The 19,354-nt window shown below is 39.6% G+C and overlaps 1 protein-coding gene across 1 annotated transcript in view; it reads right to left on the bottom strand.

Annotated features, from left to right (window-relative positions):
- The window catches only part of RUNX1T1 (RUNX1 partner transcriptional co-repressor 1), a 108,282-nt gene extending 89,332 nt beyond the window's left edge, over positions 1–18,950 (bottom strand). The window contains exons 1-2 of the mRNA XM_032247775.1: positions 12,497–18,950; positions 12,179–12,321 (exon numbers count right to left, since the gene is read on the bottom strand). Coding sequence (XP_032103666.1) covers positions 12,179–12,321; positions 12,497–12,617 — 264 coding nt within the window. The 5' untranslated portion in view covers positions 12,618–18,950. The remainder of the gene's footprint in view (positions 1–12,178; positions 12,322–12,496) is intronic.
- Positions 18,951–19,354: the final 404 nt, after the last annotated feature.

Genomic DNA, 19,354 nt, shown 5'->3' with positions numbered 1-19,354 from the left:
GAGTAGATCTCTAAGAGTGACTTACAAAATGAGCTCATCACAAGTTGACATTAAGACAATATGGAAACCTCATTTCATCAAAGCCTCCCTTGAGGCCCCACACAGCTGTCCAAAACTGTCCAGTCACTTGCATTAAGAAACTGAAGGCTGCACTTCCGAAACTGTCTCTTCAAATAAAAATGTTACCTGAAGAAAAACAGTGAAACTCTTTACCACTTCTGCATTCTGAGCCCAGGCATCTCAGGCTGAGACGGACCTGCCTCACTGTTCAGTACTGTCTGTGGTTGCGAAGCTGGTTCATGAGGCAGTAGAGCAGCTGGAATTCCACACAATGTCAGAGAAAAGACCAGACTGGATGGGGAGGAATGTGGTGGGAAGGGTCCTGGAGGGGGAGCGCTCAGCCTGGGGATCTGCCCAGAAAGCAGCTATGGGTATCCAGAGGAAGAGAAGAGGAAGAGGGAGACCCTGGCAACCAAGAGACAACCTGAGGGAACCTGGTAGAGAAAATCTGGAAACCACTACAATGATCTTTAGCTTTGCTTGGACCCTTGATCAAAGAAATTGTTCCATCTCATAAAAATGTCCATATACACAAAATTTTGCTTACAAGTTCAAGAAGCTCATCCTTTATTAAAGCCCATTAATGAACTTCAGGGTAAGAAAATAAAATTAAAAGTTACAGTGTGCATCTATGAAGATCCAACTGGCATGACTACTTCATAATTTGCCTAAAGAGGGGGTGTTTTCCAAAAGCAATAGCAAAAGCCAAAATTGGCAAATGGGATCTAATTAAAGAGCTTCTGCACAGTGAAAGAAACTAACATCAGAGTGAACAGGCAACCTACAGAATGGGAGAATATTTTTGCAATCTATCAATCTGACAAAGAGCTAATATCCAGAATCTACAAGGAAATTAAACAAATTTACAAGAAACAACCCCATCAAAATGTGAGTGAAAGATATGAACAGACACTTCTCAAAAAAAAAAAAAAGACATTTATGCAGTCAACAAACATATGAAAAAAAGCTCATCCATCATCACTGGTCGTTAGAGAAATGCAAATCAAAACCACAGTGAGATGCCAGTTAGAATGGTGAACATTAAAAAGTCAGGAAATAACAGATGTTGGAGAGCATGTGGAGAAACAGGAACGCTTTTACACTGTTGGTGGGAGTATAAATTAGTTCAACCATCGTGGAAGACAGTGTGGCGATTCCTCAAGGATCTAGAACCAGAAATACCATTTGACCCAGCAATCCCATTACTGAATATATGCCCAGAAGATTATAAATCATTCTACTATTCAGATACATGCACACGTATGGTTAATGCTGCACTATTCACAATAGCAAAGACTTGGAACAAACTCAAATGCCCATCAGTGTTAGACTGGATAAAGAAAATATGGCACATATATACCATGGAATACTATGTAGCTGTAAAGAAGAATGAGTTAGTGTCCTTTTCAGTGACATGGATGAAGCTAGAAACCATCATTCTCAGCAAACTAACACAGGAACAGAAAACCAAACACCACATGTTCTCACTCATTTTATTGTATTTCTTTTCAGTTGTCAAAACTTACAAGCCAAAATATGACAGCAATGAATTGTGCATTCTATGACAAGATAACACAATGAAAGTTACCCAAGGTGGAAAGAGACTGAGAAAAACAGCATGCTATTGGAACCAAAGATTTCACTTTAGCCTCAGCAGTGAAATGTTTCAGGACAGTTTTAAGTAAATCACTTGAGTTCAAGGCATGAGTTCTCAATAAATATTTAACAAAGCATCAAAAAGTGCCCCAACTGTTCCAGACTCCCACATTCAAGGGGCTTACAAACCAACAGAGAAGTCTGAATTTCATGGATAATAGCAGACCTTTGGGGAAGAAGGGTCATGAAGGCTTCAGAGAGGAGTGTCACCAGAGGCTTAGGAGAGGACAAAGTGAGCCAAGCTTGGCTTCCCTGCAGAAAGAACTTGGGTGTCCAAACATGAAGCAACCCATGGTCTTGGAGAAGGCTGAGAGAGAAAGGTGCGGGAAAGTCCTGGCAAAGCAGGGCATCATTTGTCTTCAACATCCTCATATCCCCCAGTGTCTATCAGGGCCAGATTCTCTATTAAGTATTTACTGAATGAAGAAGCAGCCAAAGAAAGACTACTGGAGTTTTATAGAAGAACATGATGAACAGTTCCATGGTCATCAAGTAAGATGCCAAGAAAAAGCAAGCCTTTACTGAAGATTGTGCTTCACACATACCATATCATCCTTATGACCATCCTATGAGGCCATGCCATTATTATCCAGATGAGAATTATTTCTAGATGCAAAGGGTAGCTAAAGGAGGTTAAGTGGTAAAGCACTTGGGAGTTAGGTCGCTTCACCACTATTCTTGACTGCCCTCTGGCAGAGAAGAGCAGCATCACTTCCTCCTGGAAGGGCAGAGTCCCAGACCAGTCAACCTGGGTGATACAGGAACAAGATTTGCAAAATGACTCAGAGTAAGAAAGGACATACAGCAAAAAGGCTCCTTCCACCACCACTTCCTGGCCCTACTTTCTTCCCTAACAGCAAGCACTATTGTCAGATTCTTGTATATACTTGCACAAGTAGAATTCTATGCTTTTGTACAAGTGTAGCATTCTACAGACATTCTTCTGCTCCTTGCTTTGCTCATTTAATGATATATCTCAGGAACAATTCTGTATCAACATATATAAATGTCTCATTCTTTTTAAAAAATTGACTTCTATGTTGAAATTCTTTTTTGACTGCCAATGATTAATTTTTATCAAGTGTAATTCACTACACAGGGAGAAAAATCTTAAAAAATCCAATTCTGACAGATTTTAGAACAAAGCCACAAACTACAAATATGGTTAAAGTTCAAAAAATAAAAAGAATTGCCAGAATCTTTTTAAATTAAATGTTATCAGACAAAACAAGATAAAGACCTTGAAATAACATCTTAATGAACCATATCCTAAAAGTCCTCAACCAGGTAGTTTTTTTGTTGTTTCAACAATAAAATCTCTCAAATAGGGGACAACTAAGAGTGAGCAATAAGGACTTAAAACTCTTTAACGTGTTAAAGAAATTCTTTACTTTTCCAAAACAACTCCTTGATTTTGAATTAAAAAGGTATGGCTCAGCGCATGATAGTATTTTGTTTACTGTCTGTTAATTGTAAAATGGATAGACATTTGTATTAAACTCAGTAGATTTTAATGCATTTTTTTGTTCTTTTCATATAAGGTAGATTTGCAAAATGTCATTACATGAAAAATTGTTTGGTCTACAGGCAGTGCTTGGGGTACTGAACAAATGAATCTAGGTTCAAAGGCACCTTTAAATAACTATGCTCCCTCTTCCCCCAAGCGTACTGAGCCCAGGGTCTGAGGCCTGCTGGTTTACAAGCACTGCTTTCATCAGCTACTCCTTAACTCTACGTGCTGTCATCTCTACCTTCTCTCCTTCTTACCATGTTAGAATTAAAAGACATTTTATAAATTATTCTACAAACAAAAATCCAGTATTTGAAATGTATAAAGCAGGCTGCTCTGGTCAAATGGGAAGTTAAGGGTCCCAGAACCCAGCCCACCTGACCACTTTGTCTCTCCTACATGGCCCAAGGGCACCTGCAAAAGAGAAACTCAGAGAACAGTTTGAAATCCATGGAAAGAGCCAAAACACATGAGGGAGCCAAGTCCTAAAGCAGTAAATAACAGATCCTTTATGTAACAACCACATTTTAAGAAACACCCACCACTTGACAGTCCTGTCACCGTCTCCCAAAGGCGGCTGGGACCACCAGAAGCCCTGGGACCAAAGTCTGCAAGCGGATTCTGAGGCTCCCTCTAGAAGCTGTCATTCTATGTGTCTGCGGTAGGCTAGCCGAGCTGCCCCTAAACAAACACCTGAAATGATTCCCAGTTTCTGGCAAGTTAAGAGCACTTGATACCAAATTCACTTTGGTATTAATAACTTCCCCCTCTCTAAATCCACCACTCTATCCAAGTACCGATTATTTTTCCTTTGCAATACCTCCGGCCCCTGCCTCTCCCTTCTCATCCCAAAAACCCAACCTTGACCATCCTTCTGCAATACCTAAAACCTAAACTACAGCAACAAGCTTCCTGCCTGGCCTGGGCCTCCAGCCTCTCCCTGCCTCCAGTCCATCTGACTCTTCACGTGAGGACCAACTCTTTGCAAACACAACTGTTTTGGGTCCAGGGGTTCCCTTTGGCTAGCTCAATTTTTATTTTAACCTTGGTTTTATGAAGATCTATTTTACCATGGACTCCTCTGTTCAAAAGAAGTCCAGTTGGAAAATCAAATATATAAAGCAATTTCTTATAAAAAGCAGAACTATTCTGGTTTTATGGTGGTTCGGAGATGGAAGACCCTGTGCCCAATCTTGGTACCCTCCATGCCACCTCCTAACCCTTAGGCACCCCAGAGGACACAGCTGAAAAACCTCTGGTGAATTCCAAAGTTGAAGATTAAATCAAAATGGTTGATATTCAAGACATTTATGATCTTTCTGCTCTTATTTCCCACTCATCACTCAAGGGCCCTTTTTGCTGCAGCCACATTATTAATTTGTTCTCTCTCCACCCCTACTCTACCCGAACAGTCCTCCAAAGGTCTTTTCCACATCTAGGCTTCTACACTCCCTATTCCTAACCGTGTAACTTACCACAATCCTATTACAATAACTTTGCCTTAATGAATCCTACCTGTCTCAAGACAAGCTTAAATTCCAATTCACGCCTGCCTCTAAAATCTTACTTGCTATACCATTTAATTGGTAACTGATCAAGCTTCACCATCTTTTTCGCTATTTAATTTGTCCTGAGTGAGTTTATCATTCAGTGGGAACTGAGCCGACTACCTGCTTGTGTCTACACCTAGCACACAGCTTTATACACAGAAGACGTTTACTAAATATTTATCCATGTACTTCAGATTCACTCCGAAGAGTAAACATTTTACCTTCTATCAGATGCTGTAAAAGGTACTTTACCATGGCTACCAAAACAGCATGTGACTTTCTTTATAAATAGTCAAATCAGGTTTAATGGGTTGTTCATTTTATTGCTCCTCACCTATATTTTCCTCCAATATTTTATACCTGCTCTCTCGAGCCAACTCAAATCTTAGGCACATCAATGGAGACTGATCACATTAACTCTCCCTTTAGACATGAACTGACCTACCTACCTTTATTTAAACAAAAGAATGAGAATTCATTGTCCACATTTGTTTCTCATCCGATGTTGAATGTGGATCTCATTTCTAAATAAATCTAGCTGGAGCTGAGAATGAAAATGTGTGACAGGTGGGCAAAGGAGCTGGAGAGTAAAGGACACTGCTTATGTGACACATGATAAAAGTTACAGAATCCTAACAGCCACTTAAAAAGAACACTTTCACAGGAAAGGAGGATTACTATGTCAGCCTGATAAACACCCAGTTCCAGTCCCAATATCATCTGCTGTTCTTCCCAGCTGTGTTTGCTCATCACTGTGTACATAACATATGCATAGATTCAGAAAATAAACTATTAGTCTTCCATGACCTGTCTTACAGTTCACATGCCCCTGTATCTTGAGGTTAGGGAAAGGGGTATAGTACTTTTAGTTTTAACCAGCTAATCTAATCAACTTTCCAGGACTGCATTTAAAGCACAGCTTGTACCATGCTTATAACCACTGGGGATGACTTCCTAATTTCTTATGTTCCACTTGCCAATGTGCATTTGAAATGGTCTCCACAATACTGCTGTGCTATTTCCCTGGCACCATGATCTGTGCCAACCCTTTTAGGTACCATTACTGATCTGTTTTCCTAATATTAGGCTCTGGTCTCCTCGCTAAGTATTACCAGGTGGATTGCCCAAGAAGTCTAGCAGAAGAATCCTTCCAGATACTCTTTATAATAATACCTCACAGCTAGTTCTCTCTCCTAGTGCTCTAATTATCTTATCACATGGCCATGTCTAGGTCATTACTGCTCTGACATTGTTTCCCCTCATATTATTAGTGGCCACCCATCTCTTGAACTTATTTAGACAAATTACCACTACTCCTGCTAATATCTTCTCTAATATTTCTCTGACATAATATTCAGTCCAGTTGGACACCAACTAATAGTTCACCAAATAATACTTTAAGACATTCTCTTTTGTAGCAATGAACTTCTTTTTGACTTCCCATTGAACTCTGAATACCAATGCAAAAATTTTCTACAGCCTAGGAAGCAACAGTGCTTCCTGTGGCATCCATTTCTAAGACAGATGAAAATAATATTACTTCCAAATGAAACCAATCCCAGACATCCTAGTAAACAGCAAATTTCCACTGTCATTTTGGATGATGAGGAAGTGGTCACCTTGATGAAACCAGAAGAATGCCAGTAACTCTTAAGTTCAAAAGAAACCCTAGCATGGATTTACTATTTATAACCACCCAACTTAGAATCAAATCCTAATAATGTGTATATTTAAATCACCTACATCAGTTATACAAACTAAAGAAAAGTACAAAATAGGTAATAACTGAATTATTTAATTATTTTATAAGCAGTGGCAAACTATTTCTTCAGACAAAAAGAGAATTTTTCAGACTTTCTTGAGATCTGATTCCTAGCCAGATGATCATGTGTCCATGTTCAATTAAGCTGCTACCAGGTTCTCTCCAAAAAAAAAAAAATGGCTTAAAGGTCATTTTCTAAATTTCTCAAGTGAAGCGGGTTCAAACTTTAAGACAAGGGGGCATGGTGAATACCTGCTAAACACAACCAACCCCCTCCAGCTTAGCCTCTAGCTCCTCACTCCTACCCCTCAGCACTGAGTTCATCATCTTGTCCTGTAACTATGAGGGAAAAGCATAAAGGCAATTTTCCTGGGACAAGACCCAAAATCTGTAGTTCCCTCCTCACTACATAAACAGATTTATTCCTACATCATTCACCTCTGAAAAAGGAATCATAAAACTATAATTTCAGAGAATCATCTAAGGTTTAGGATGGCTATGCAAAGAATGGCTTCCTAGTCCATAATGGCACTTATTAATGATGGAAAAGACTGGAATGATAGTAACATTCCACACTGATCCCTTTCCCAGTTAGATGAAGATTTGTGTCACCCACCCCAATCCCAGAATTTTAAAAAAAAAAAAAAAGATATTTTTTTCACTTTCCTAACCATGGGAAAGCCTCAAAGCCTACTTTCAGTATCACACATAGACTTGTTCATGAGAGTTGAGAAGCCTAAGAATAACCAAGTCTGCCCTTTGTCTTCTGAGAAATGTGCCTGAGGGCTGGAATGCACCCCAGGCTACCCAACAAGTCAGAGATTTAACTAGAAAGGGAACCTATTTGCCTATTAGTCAAGTGACTGCACATAGACAAGAGGTCCCTTTTTTTTTTTCCTAACACAAAGAAAGTTTCACACTATAAAACTAGTTACAAACTCTTTTTTTTTTTTTTTCCAGGAGTAAAAGGTGGTGTACAAGTCCTCTACCCTTATCTAAAGAGGTAACCAAGAAGTTGAACCTGGTCAACTGGGAAATGCTGAGATCAAGATATAATGGAGTGACCATGTAGGATGGAACAAGACTCAAGAACTAAGGACTAGGCAGAAAATCATGCCAGCATACTGGGTAAGTTCAATAACAACAACAGAAATAATAGGTTGATTCCTCATGGCCTCAGTGCAGCATAGGATGAAGGTATTCTGATGCAGGAACAGAATGTGGCAATAGAGAAGCCAGGATTAGGTGGTTTTGAGGAATACCGACTGGCACACACTTGAGAGTATCCAATGTTATGTCAGGTAGAAGCCAACTCTGATTCCTAAGTGGAGTGGAAGAAAGGGAAACTGAAAGAAAATAGTGGATGGGTAGATATGGCCAATAAGGAGAATATGCAGCCAATTATTCCGAGAATAAGGTTCTAAATAATTACTAAAACTCAGGCACAAAGTAGGTCATTCATTTGGGGAATACAAAGAAACCTCAATTTTCTAAATTGGGGCAAAAGATCAAGCCAGAAGAGCAACTATGGCCAGAGTCTCAGAGCAACGGGCTGGAGTTCTTTGAAAGAAAGAAAGTGAAACACTAATCATATACTTAAAATCAGTGATGAGAATGTATGTGAAGGTTGGTTAAGGCCAGGCTCATAGTAGGTCTCCAGTATTTATCAATTCCTCTCTTGTCTCCCAAGACCAACAACTAAGTGGCAGCCCTGAGCACACTTAGAAGTGGTCTGTGCCCCAGGTGTTAAAAGATTGATGAACCCAGTCAATCACATTCCCCAAGGCACTTAGAGGTGCCTTGGGGAGACACAAGGGGAAAACTTCACATTTGTGCTCTCTGCATTCCTCTTCCACAAACTATATTCTAAAGATCCTATTCATCCAAACAGTGATTTGCTTTAGAGGCCTTCAATATGAAACCTACCAAAACAAATGCCTGCTTTATTCCTTCAGACATTATTTTATAAAGGCAATCACAATTAGAACTATTAAAGCAGACTATTTTAAGTTGGTATCTCTTGGTCCTTGAAAACATTAGTAGTTGTAGACAAACTTTTTTGAACAAGCGGGTCTCACACTTTAAACATCAACCACGGGGCATTACTTTACCAGTAGTTCTGATGTAAGAGCCTGGACATGATTTCATCAAGTATGAACATTTTGAAAAGATGCACAGGAATCTCCCCTGTTGGTGTCACTTAAGGTCCTGTGGCCTCAAAAACAACTCTCATTAGACAATCACATCCCAAGTAATGGGATCATGTCTGTGAATAAACTTTTCGTACACTGATATGTGATTCAGCATCTTTTCTTAAAAGTGAGAGTCCGGCACTATATTAGGGAAACAGCCACATGATGCCCAGCTCTCTCTAAGATATGCCAGCATAACATGCCATACTAAACTGTTCTTTGGGCTTGAAACTGGAAATTCCATTCCTTAAAAGCATTCTTCTTTGGTTGGTTCCATACATGCAATGGCAAATACTCACATTCAATAGTCTTCTTCAAAGTACCTCTTCTTTTGAGTTGGTGTTTTTAAAGAAACATAGTACTTGTTAATATCAAACATGCTAAGGTGTCACTGTGCCTGCCTTTCCCTTTATCCATTCTTGAAATATTTTGAAAGGTTTATCTGTGACGAGTGTGTCTAGTAATTCTCATGTGAAGCCACAAACTTAGCTAATTGATCCTCAGCAGTGATCAGGTCTCACCCCAGACAAATTACTACAGCCACAAGTCCACCAAACTGCAATCCAGGGTTGAGTCAATATTGAACCGTATCCAAATGTCACCAGTCTTCCTTCTACTTTAATTCTCTCTGCCCATATTTTATATGGATAGCATTGCCATTCACTTTCTTGTTATAAGGATGCAGTATTATTTTTATTATGAGTATTTAAGATATGTTGAGTTTCCTTTTTAATTAAAATTCAATCATTTTAAAAGAACATGTCTTTCCTAGAAATGCCACTAGCAAAATGCATCCAATTTTTCTCTATGTGGTGCTTTCCCTGTCCATAAAACTTATTTGATTAGCAGTACTATAGAAGCTAAAGCTTTTGTATGCAAGCACTCAAGCATAATTTAATAATTTTATTTAAGCCTGGAAAAGATTATTCTAAAAGCCCTGTTGGTAAAATATCCCTGATTAGTTTAAACTTACATTTGCAGGTATATGAAAGGTGAAATAAATCCCAGAATGCTCAGTATGCAAGGAACAGTGTTAACTTTGTTACAACAGTCCGGCAGTAAGTTAAAAATTGTAGTATTAGAGAATGTAAGGAATAACTATCTGATATTAAATATATGTATTTAAACAGGTTATTTTAAAATACATTTTGTTCTGTGTGAACTCTTTTTATATTACCAGGATTTTCACCTATGGAAATCTCTTTTATAGTCAAACAAGACGAGGTCTTAATTGCATACTACCATTCATCTGCTGAGGATAGAAGTGCCAACAAATGAAAATGCACATTAGGCAAGAGATCGTCAGAATAGAAAATTTTTTTAATTTTTTTTTATTTTTTTGTTTTTTTGTTTTTAAATAACCCACTCACATTAACAAAAGACTGCAGTAGCTTCCAAATTATAGGTTGTTATTTTTAGTGGAAGTAGTTCAATATTCATATTGGAGCAGATGTAGCAGTTTAACAAAACAGCTCTTCAAATCCTGCACAAATTGAAAACAGGAAAACTGATTGCATTTTCTCTTATCACTTTCCTTTTCTGAATTGACACTTTTGGCCTTCTGAAAATTTACACATGGCTTTCATCTCAACAGCACCTGCTGATCAAATAGAAACCTAACATTTTCATGAAAATGGTATAAAGGACCAGTTTTGTTCTAAACACTGTAAAGGGCATCAGTTGCCTACTTGATGGCAACAATTGCCATGTATAAGTCATAGGCATAATAGATTTATGTCTTCATAAATTTCTTTAACATAAAAATATGTTAAGTCCCTTCTGTTTTTTTCTTTTTTTCCATATTCACTTTCCGTATTGTTCAAATTTCTTTGACTCAATGTCTGCCTAGTTCTGCTATTTAAAGACTATGCAAAATGTGTGAAAGGGTAAATTACAGCAAGATAACAAATACTATTTCTCTGCCTCTGCTTGAAATACACATATTTATCTATGTAAGTTATTGTCTATGCATGCACATGAGTGTAAAATACATATATCTCACTTTGTATTCCACCCACTAAAAAAAACTGGAAACAAAAAGTCAGAGTCAGACCCTATTTTTGAAGGGACCTTACCCATTATCTTATCAGATACAGATTTAGCAGGTGCCTGGCCCTTTCAGTACCCCAGACAGGGAAAGAAAGAATGTCACCCATGCAACAAACTGGTCATCTAAATAGTGACCGACCACTCACTGTAAATAACTCCAGGTAAAGGTAAATCTTGAAAGTGGGCATCCTTCTATGTAAAATATGCAAGATCGATGGCTAGCTTTTCAGATTTTTAACCATGCTCCACGTAGTTCTCTGTAACACCCAATTCTTGATAAAATTAAAGATGTTCCTAATACATGCTATCTGCTAGCTTCTCAGCCAAAAGAGCTCTACCCTTTCTGAAAGACTCCAGGTTGTCCTTTCCCATTCTGTCTGGGTGATAAGGTAACCTGAAGGCAGAAATGACATACAGTAATATATGTGCCACTCTGGCCAGTTGGTCTGTGAATTTCAGTGTTTCATCATGCTCACTGAGGCAACAGCAAACCTGAAATGTCAATATGTTCAGTCAATGGAAGTAAAATAATGGGACTCTATTGTCTTACCCAATCGATCTGCTGCCGTCAACAAGGAAACATGCCCCCCTGGCTTTAAACAAATTTTAATTAGGCTTTTAGTTATTGGATCATATCTATCTATCTATGAAAACACCTATCTTGACAATCTGTAGGAGGCAAAACAACCATTTTTTCTACTTTTCTTCATTTTAAGAACCTTCTAAAGTTGATATTATAATGTTTTCAAATACTTGTCAGTCAATAAGACATTTTTTCTTCTTTTTTAAAACTAGCTCCAAGCAAAGGATTTCATGGTTCAAATCCAAAATACAAATCTACCTAACAGACTTGGAGTGATTTTTTTTTCTCCTCTAGCCTGAGTTGAGCCATACTATAAAATTAACTAATTCCATATTAAAAGTAGGCTTCATTTGCTCATCTTACTCAATCAAGTACTGTTAGCATCAATTCATCATGCATTTATAACAAGTCACACAAAACCAAACATTAATGATCAATCCCAAAGCCTTTACCCTCTTTGCTCAGTTCATCACTCCTAAAGGCAAGGGGTAAAAAACTCCTGTTAAAATCAGGTAGGTGCATGGTGCTAAGAAGGGTAAGGAGTTGTTGGGGGAGAGGAAAAAAGACATCATAAGTCATCCAAATTGCACCGAAGTTCTCTAGCCCTTCCTTCCACCAAAAGAGAGGTAGTCTCACCTTAAAATAAAAATGAACTAATCAAGTTGTTAAGCAGCTTTGTCTCTCCCTTCTTCATCTAAAGGCTTCATCATCCAGTCAATAAATAATCTATTGTTCCCCCTTTATCAAGTCTCTTTAAACCTATTCAGACTGGCAAAACTAAACCCAATTAAAGATAAGGCCCTCCGGTATTCTCACCTCGGTGAGTCCTGTCTGGATAGCAGAGGTGATGGGAGATAGCGTCAAGGCCAGGGTAGATGCCTCCTCCTCACCCCGCACAACAAAAGGCAGATTTCTCTTTCTCACTCTGCTAATCTTTAAATGTAAATTCTCTCCGCCAGCTAAGAGGAGCGACAGATAACATGTTACATCTTCACTTCTCCTGGTCTTATCGACTTCTGAATCATTTGGAAAGGGAGAGAGGGAGAGAGAAAAGCCGCCTCCCCACGCCCCCCTTCCTCCTGGCCACCCCTCCTTCCTCCCTGCTCGCCTCCCTCCCCTGTTCACGGAGATTACCTTCTGGCAAAGGAGCGCGGGAGAGCGGCCGCGGCCGAGGCGGCACCCAGACCGCGGCTTTGTATTCATTAAACACACATTGGAGCTTATCAGAAGTAAAAGGCTTGTCAGGATGGCACATTGTGTGTGAGTGAGTGTGTGAGCGCAGGAGGGAGAGGAGAGAAGCCAACGTGCATCAGGGTGATTACAATATCAGCAGGGCCCAGATGGAGGCAGGAAAATAAACAGAGGGTGCGTGTGAGACGGAGCGGGAGAGGGAGGAAAAGTGGGAGAGAGAGAGGGAAAGAGACACAGGCAGGAGGGAAGGAAAGAATGGAAAGGGACGGAGGGGGCGGGGGCTCAGACCCCAGGATGGGGCCAGAAAGTGGGGGAGAGCTACCTTAAGCCTGTCTGGGAATGAGAGGCAGGCTAGGAGTCGCCTGTAAGCCCAAATCTGCCCCTACCACCCAAAAAAGGGAGGAATCCAGCAAACTGTATTTCCGTGCTCCAGGGCTAGGCTGAAAACACATTAGAGATTCTGTCAAGGTCAGAGGAGGATCAAGAGCTCTCTTTCGGCAGAGCCAAGGGAGACAGTCACCATCTCACCTCCATCTAAATAGCCACAATTTGCAAAACAAACCTACTGAGTCTAAGATGCAGTTAAGCGGCCCTCCAGATCAATCTCAAGTCGCAGTTCTTGTCCCTTTCTTTGCTGACCCCAATACTCCTAAATTCCAGCCCCTGCACACTCACACATGCAGAGATATAGAATAGCTCCTGTCCCTGAACTTAAATGAGTCCCAGCTGAAGACTCCTGCAGCCAGCATCATTGTGATAAGTAGGACCACTTGTGATTGGTAGCTACAGGTGACTCTTAGAGACCTGCTCCACCTCCAGAAATTGTGCTGGGGGAGGGAGGTCTTTATGTGTGCATCTGAGAGTCTGTTTTGGAGGTGGGAATCTGAAATTGAGGCAATCAATCTCGGCTTGAGCTGCCTCGTGGCTCTTCACCCACCCATTGCCAGAGAATCAATCAGAGAACAAGCAAGGGCTAATGCTCGTCCCTCAGTCCAGAGTTCATCCACCTCCCCAGCAGGGTCAGGAAGGAGATACACCTGAGTAGTCCCTTGGGAGCCCCTTTTCACTTTTAAATACACCCATCAGACAATGTGAACATCTGATCAGATCCTTAATGGAGTGCAGATAATGCAGCAAAGGACGTTATTTTATTAGGGGGAGGGGAAGTATTTGGTTATGCTGTGTTTCAAGGCACTGAAGCTTGGTTAAGAAGCTCTCACTACAGTATGAAGAGTGAGTTCAGAATGAAGGAGCCAATAAACTATACAACTGTTCAATAGTGTACACTGTAGCCCTAGCTGCTGTGAAACTTTAGATTATAAAATAGCTTCTGCATGGGGTCTCCGTAGAAAGGAATAGAATGGGGGTAGAGGGTAAGGCTAAAAACAGAATAGCAAGAGAACTAGCCCCTGCCTTTTAGGGGAGCCAAATTTTAAGAGGCCCTTTAGAAAATGAAGAGAAGCATTGTTTAATCAGGCACTCCCCTGCAAATCACTTGGCCAAAAAACGGTTTTATGTGTAGGGGAGCACCACCCCCTCTCCCTCTACCCCACCCAAACACATACACACCAATGTTCCAACCCCAAGAATAGAATTAAAAGAAATTTGATAGGTAACACAAAGTGAAAAAAGCTGGGCATAGGTGGGGGAAGGGCATGTGTGAAAATCTTGTCATGCAATGAATGTCAGATAAAAAGGGGTCTGCCACAATCCTCCAGTAATCCAATAATGTGGAAAACCTCATGTTATCACTGAGATGAGAACAAGGTAATATTTCTCCATAAATCTTCAAAAAGTGACCAGGTTCAATAGTTAGAGAAGGGTGCAAACATAGGAAGGAAAACATTTGGCAGGCTACATCACAAAATCAAGTGAGCTGTAAATGGGTGAAAATCTGTCATTCTTACATGTTTTCAATGTAATAACAGATTTCTGGAGGATCATTTTAGCTCTCAAAAAAGGTCACCTTTCACCTTTTCTCTAGCTATTCTAGAAAAATGCATTCAGAGTAACCGAAAGCAACCATACATACCCCCACCCTTTACTGAATTTTAGTTAGATCAGTTTGGACACAGACTACATACAAATACCTGAAAATCCAACAAAACTCTAGGGGAAGAAAAATACCATTTATAGGTGCCCACAGATTTTTCCATTACATGCCCTTTTAAGAAATGCTATTTTAAAAATAAAATTGCATTACTACCGCTTTCAAACCCAGAGAAGGTTTGCTATTTTTTTTAAGGGGCATCCCAAATACTAGAGGCTAATCTGTACAAAAGCTAATCTGCCAATGGTCTTATTTTATAAATGCACAGTATTTCTGTTAGTACCTTGTTTGTTCATTGACTTTTGGCTCACAGTTATAGAAAAGATCAACCAATTCTCAAATGGGAAGAATCCATGACTCTCTTCCAAAGCAAACACTTTGCTGCAAAGCTTTCAATTGAAAGGAAAAAAAAAAAAAAAAAGCAATACAATAATCAAGAAGTATAATCACAGAAGTGTACAACAGAAAGTGATTTCTATAATCACAGCTGTCTTAAAGTCCAGGCTACAGACTAGAAATCTTAATTTCAACTAGTTCTTTTCTTAATAATAGTTACCTTCCTATAAAAGCAAGAAGTCCATCTGCCCCAGGCAGATAAGTTTTGAAGCATTAATTCAGATAAAAATCTAGCATTTTCTTTCTTTCTTTGAGTATGTGAATTCTAGTGTGCTATAATGTGAGAATTCCAACATATGACCATTATGGCATAATATCTCCTTGCTCAGCTTGTCATTATTTCATTTGTAATTCTTATGTTAATTATGTTCATAATTACTATAAACAGATGTGGTAGACATTCATGTGACCTTTTATAGCAGAATGCATTCTTCACTCATTTTGCTTTAATTTCTCATGTATACGAAGCTGAAATGTAGGAAAAAGAAAAAGCCTTTCCAATTTTCCAATGTTTTATATGCATAAGCTAAAACAGAACCTACCTTCTACTTCATCTGCATTTCAGAATATCATAATATTCTTAATGTTTAAGCTGCTTTATACAGCACATTTCTAAATTGCACACTGAACCTCACTGCTGCTCACTAAATTGTAGCTATGGATGCCAAACAAAGGCTAGCATCCACGTCTAAGTTGTCTTTTTTTTTTTTTTTTTTTTTAATATCAAAGGTTAATGCAGCAGAATTGTGCTTCAAAACCAAGTGCCTAGCAGCTACATAGCGATTTATTCACTCAGAACTCAACCATCACCCTCTTTACATAAAACACATTTACAATAAAATCAGTATGGATTTCATTAGCTGAAAACCTCCTCGAATTTCATTTCTTTGGCCCTAATCTATAATTAGTCTGGACAGACAGGTGCAAACCCTTCTCTTCTACAGATGGCTACTGGAAATGGTGCAAAGTAGCTCCTTCTGTTTAAACAACACAGAGATAACCTGCTCTGTCTCATCACTTACAATTACCTCCATTAAACTGAACTAATGTTTGCTTTAATAAAATGTTCACTGTTCTTTAAACATTATTTAGGAACTCTTATATTAATGGCTGTGGAAAAAAAATGAAGTTGGAAGGTGTCTCTAGATAATAATAAATAGCTTATTCTGGATAAAATGTTCCCACTGACAGATAATACTCAGGTTCACAGAGGTGTTTTAGTTGATTGAATATTTGTTATTTTACATAAATAGGATTTTTAAAAGGCATCCAGGTGACAAACATAATTTAACAAGTTGGGGGAAACAACATTTTTCCCAAATTTAGAAAAAGGGTTTAAATTCTTTTCATATAGATTTTAAGTTGTTATTAACATATAGAAATCAAAATTCTTGATTATTTTCAAAGGATATGTATGTTAACTTAGTTTTATGCATTTAACTTCTGATAGATGACTCTCAAAGTGGAATGAATTCACTCTTTTAAGGCACATTTTAAAAATTATGAATGTAAGTGCACTCTGCAAGCACATGGTTAAAAGCACCTCCATTCCATAATAAATAACTTCTATAAAGCCAGAGCTCACTTCTCCCTGCTTCTGCTATCAATAAAGTCTGTGGATCACTATATGATGAATAAGGTGTCCATAAAACAAAGAACCTTTAAATGCCCAAACAGCAACAAATAAATAGCCTTTCTCACTGAACTTACATAACTTACAGTAATAGACTCCAGCAAAATGCAACTGACTCAGTTTTTTTCACATGCAAATCCTGCAGGTGCCAATTTTTCAGACTGCTTTGCTATGAAGGGCTATGTTGCCTACATAAAACCTCAGTGAAGAAGGCTTTGCATTCAGTGCCTGTCAGCTGATGTTCATATCAAAGAAGTGAGAAACAGGATTTGACAGTGAAGAATGTCCTAAACTGACAACCACTGACCAGCATTCCTATTGGAAGCATTTCTTTCTCGTGATCCTTTTTCAATGTTTAAAGAAATGCGAGATTTTTTTTTTGGCTAAGCTTCTATGTGACAATAAAATAAATTATAATGGCACCTTACATTTGTGTAGTTCTTTGCAATTTATGAAGTCCTTTTTTATCTACAAATATGTAGACTAACACCTCAATGGGAGAGCGCATCATCAAATACTAACATCAAGAGCAATATTTTACTTCTCTCAGGAAAAGAAAATTGTGCAAATATTAAAAAGCTGCAGTCCCACCGCTGCAAAAATACTGTCTTTGCAATTTAAGAGGGCAATGTATTGTGCTGGACATAGAATGATTTTTAAGATCATTTTAACACAAATTATTAGCAGGTATTAATGGACCACAGAGACTAGGTCTACAAAGGAAAATATCATTTCAAAGATTTCTAGTCTGCTTTTAGTTGTCCAAACATTAAAGAAAAAAATAATTTTCCCCACTGCTTTTATTAGGTATAAACAGGACACTGGAGAAACTGAGTACTGAAATTCTCCCATGCAATATTTAGCTTTTCAAATAAAGTCACTGCTATCTAAATGGTTTATAATAAAATTACTAATGCCTAAACGAAACGATTTAATAAAAAGTTATCTTCGGTATTTAAAAAGTCGGTTTTTATGCACCCAGTATAAGACTGACTGGTCAATTGTTTTGTTGGAATTTTATCTTTTAAAAGAATAAACCAACAAAATATAAAATGCTGAACACAGTACAAGAAATAATGGAATTCAACTTCCTCAGCATCCATCCTGGCTGCAAAAAAAAAAAGCCCGGATCAAACCAAGATTCCCTGATTAGTATTGGGTGAGACTGTCAGATTCTTTTGAAAAAAATAATCATCAGTAAAGAGAAAAAAGAGAAAATGAAATCAAATAACCCTATCTTTATTATCTGAAAATCCTAATGATATTAAAAACTAGACTTTAAGGATAAACGAGGGGGAAATCCACAGAATTATAAATTTGTTTCCGTATATACACATCACAGCTGACATGAATGCTCAGGTTGGGGCTATGATGGTTTAAGAAACAATGGTGTTTGGTAGCCTTTTCTAAAGAACTGTGACAGGAGAAACTGGGCACAGCAGAATACTCACATGGTCAAGGCAAACGCTGCCATAAACTAAAAGGAGGCCCCCAACACTAACAAACCGTTTATCACAGAGAATCTGGTCAATTTGTATTCTAGGGAGTGTGGACTCACTGGGCACAGACCCAGTTCCACTCCTGTTCTATGCAAAGGAGGGCAATGATAATAAAAGCCACTGAGTGCACTTAAAAATGGTACAGATGTTGAAAAGGAGTCCAGGAGGGGGAAAAAAATCCCTGTAAAACACATTTCAGTTCACACAGAAGGTATAAAGAATGCTTTGGTCAGCAACCCGACCTTTATCAGGAGATAAATCAATTTGCAGCAGCTGTGGACAGCCATTTATATACAGGCCCTGGGCAGATTAATTAAGGAAAGCGAAGTTAAAGATTCAAGGGGGCTCAGAGTTACATTAAGCACATGAAGTTTGTCTGGAGTGGCCTCTCCAGCTCTCCTGGTCTTCACTCCCTCGCTCTGGCCTCGGGCACGGTTCTGCGGGACCTCCTCCACGGGAATCCTAGCTATTCCTTAAAGCCACCTTCTGCAGATTCCCCCAGGAAGTAGCAGACAGGCTGGGGCACGGTGGGATTTGTGGTGCCAAATCTTGAAGGATTTCTCCATTACGCTTTGCAAGGAAGGAGGAGGCCATGGGCTGCACGGCCACCCAGCCAAATCACCCAAACTAAAATGCCTTTTGGAGTAGAGGGGGAGGGAAGGCGACTATTTTTAGCAACAGTTGTGGCTCACATCCTACTTCCCGGAATCATAGTACTCAAAACTTTTCCAAGAGTTGACCGCCCTTACAAAAAATAAAAAAATAGCATGTTTCATAAAAATGGATTTAAGCGCCTTGTGCTGACCTAGCCGTATTTGCTCAAGGCACCCCAGTCAGCGCCAGGTCCGCCAGGGAGAGAGGTCTGGGCGCGCCAATCAACCCGGTCCTTTCAGATTCGCAAAGAGGGCAGTGAGCGGCTGGCCCCGGAGCGCGTCTCCACTGGCCCGGGGGCTTCACCAGAGGGGTTCCTGGAAAACGAAAGGAATTCCCCGGACGCTACTTCGGGTCTGGACCCCGTCGGGCGGGAGCTACAGGGCACAAGGTTGTATTCCACGCTCAGGAGAAGCAGACACCGAGTCGGGGCAGCGACGGGAACACCCAGAAGGGCCGGGGCGGCCGGGTCCCGAGTGCGAGGAGGTCGGGCGGGGACGACGCTGCCCATCTGGCCCCTGACTGCGAAGCCCGGGACCCGCCCCGGGCGGGAGCCGCCGTCCGCCCGCTCA

The sequence above is a fragment of the Sapajus apella genome, unplaced genomic scaffold, assembly GCF_009761245.1.
Source record: "Sapajus apella isolate SASKATOON/1434 unplaced genomic scaffold, GSC_monkey_1.0 scaffold3, whole genome shotgun sequence".
Taxonomy (NCBI): Eukaryota; Metazoa; Chordata; class Mammalia; order Primates; family Cebidae; genus Sapajus; species Sapajus apella.
The sequence above is the reverse complement of the archived record's forward strand: the minus strand, read 5'-3'. Positions and strand labels throughout refer to the sequence as shown.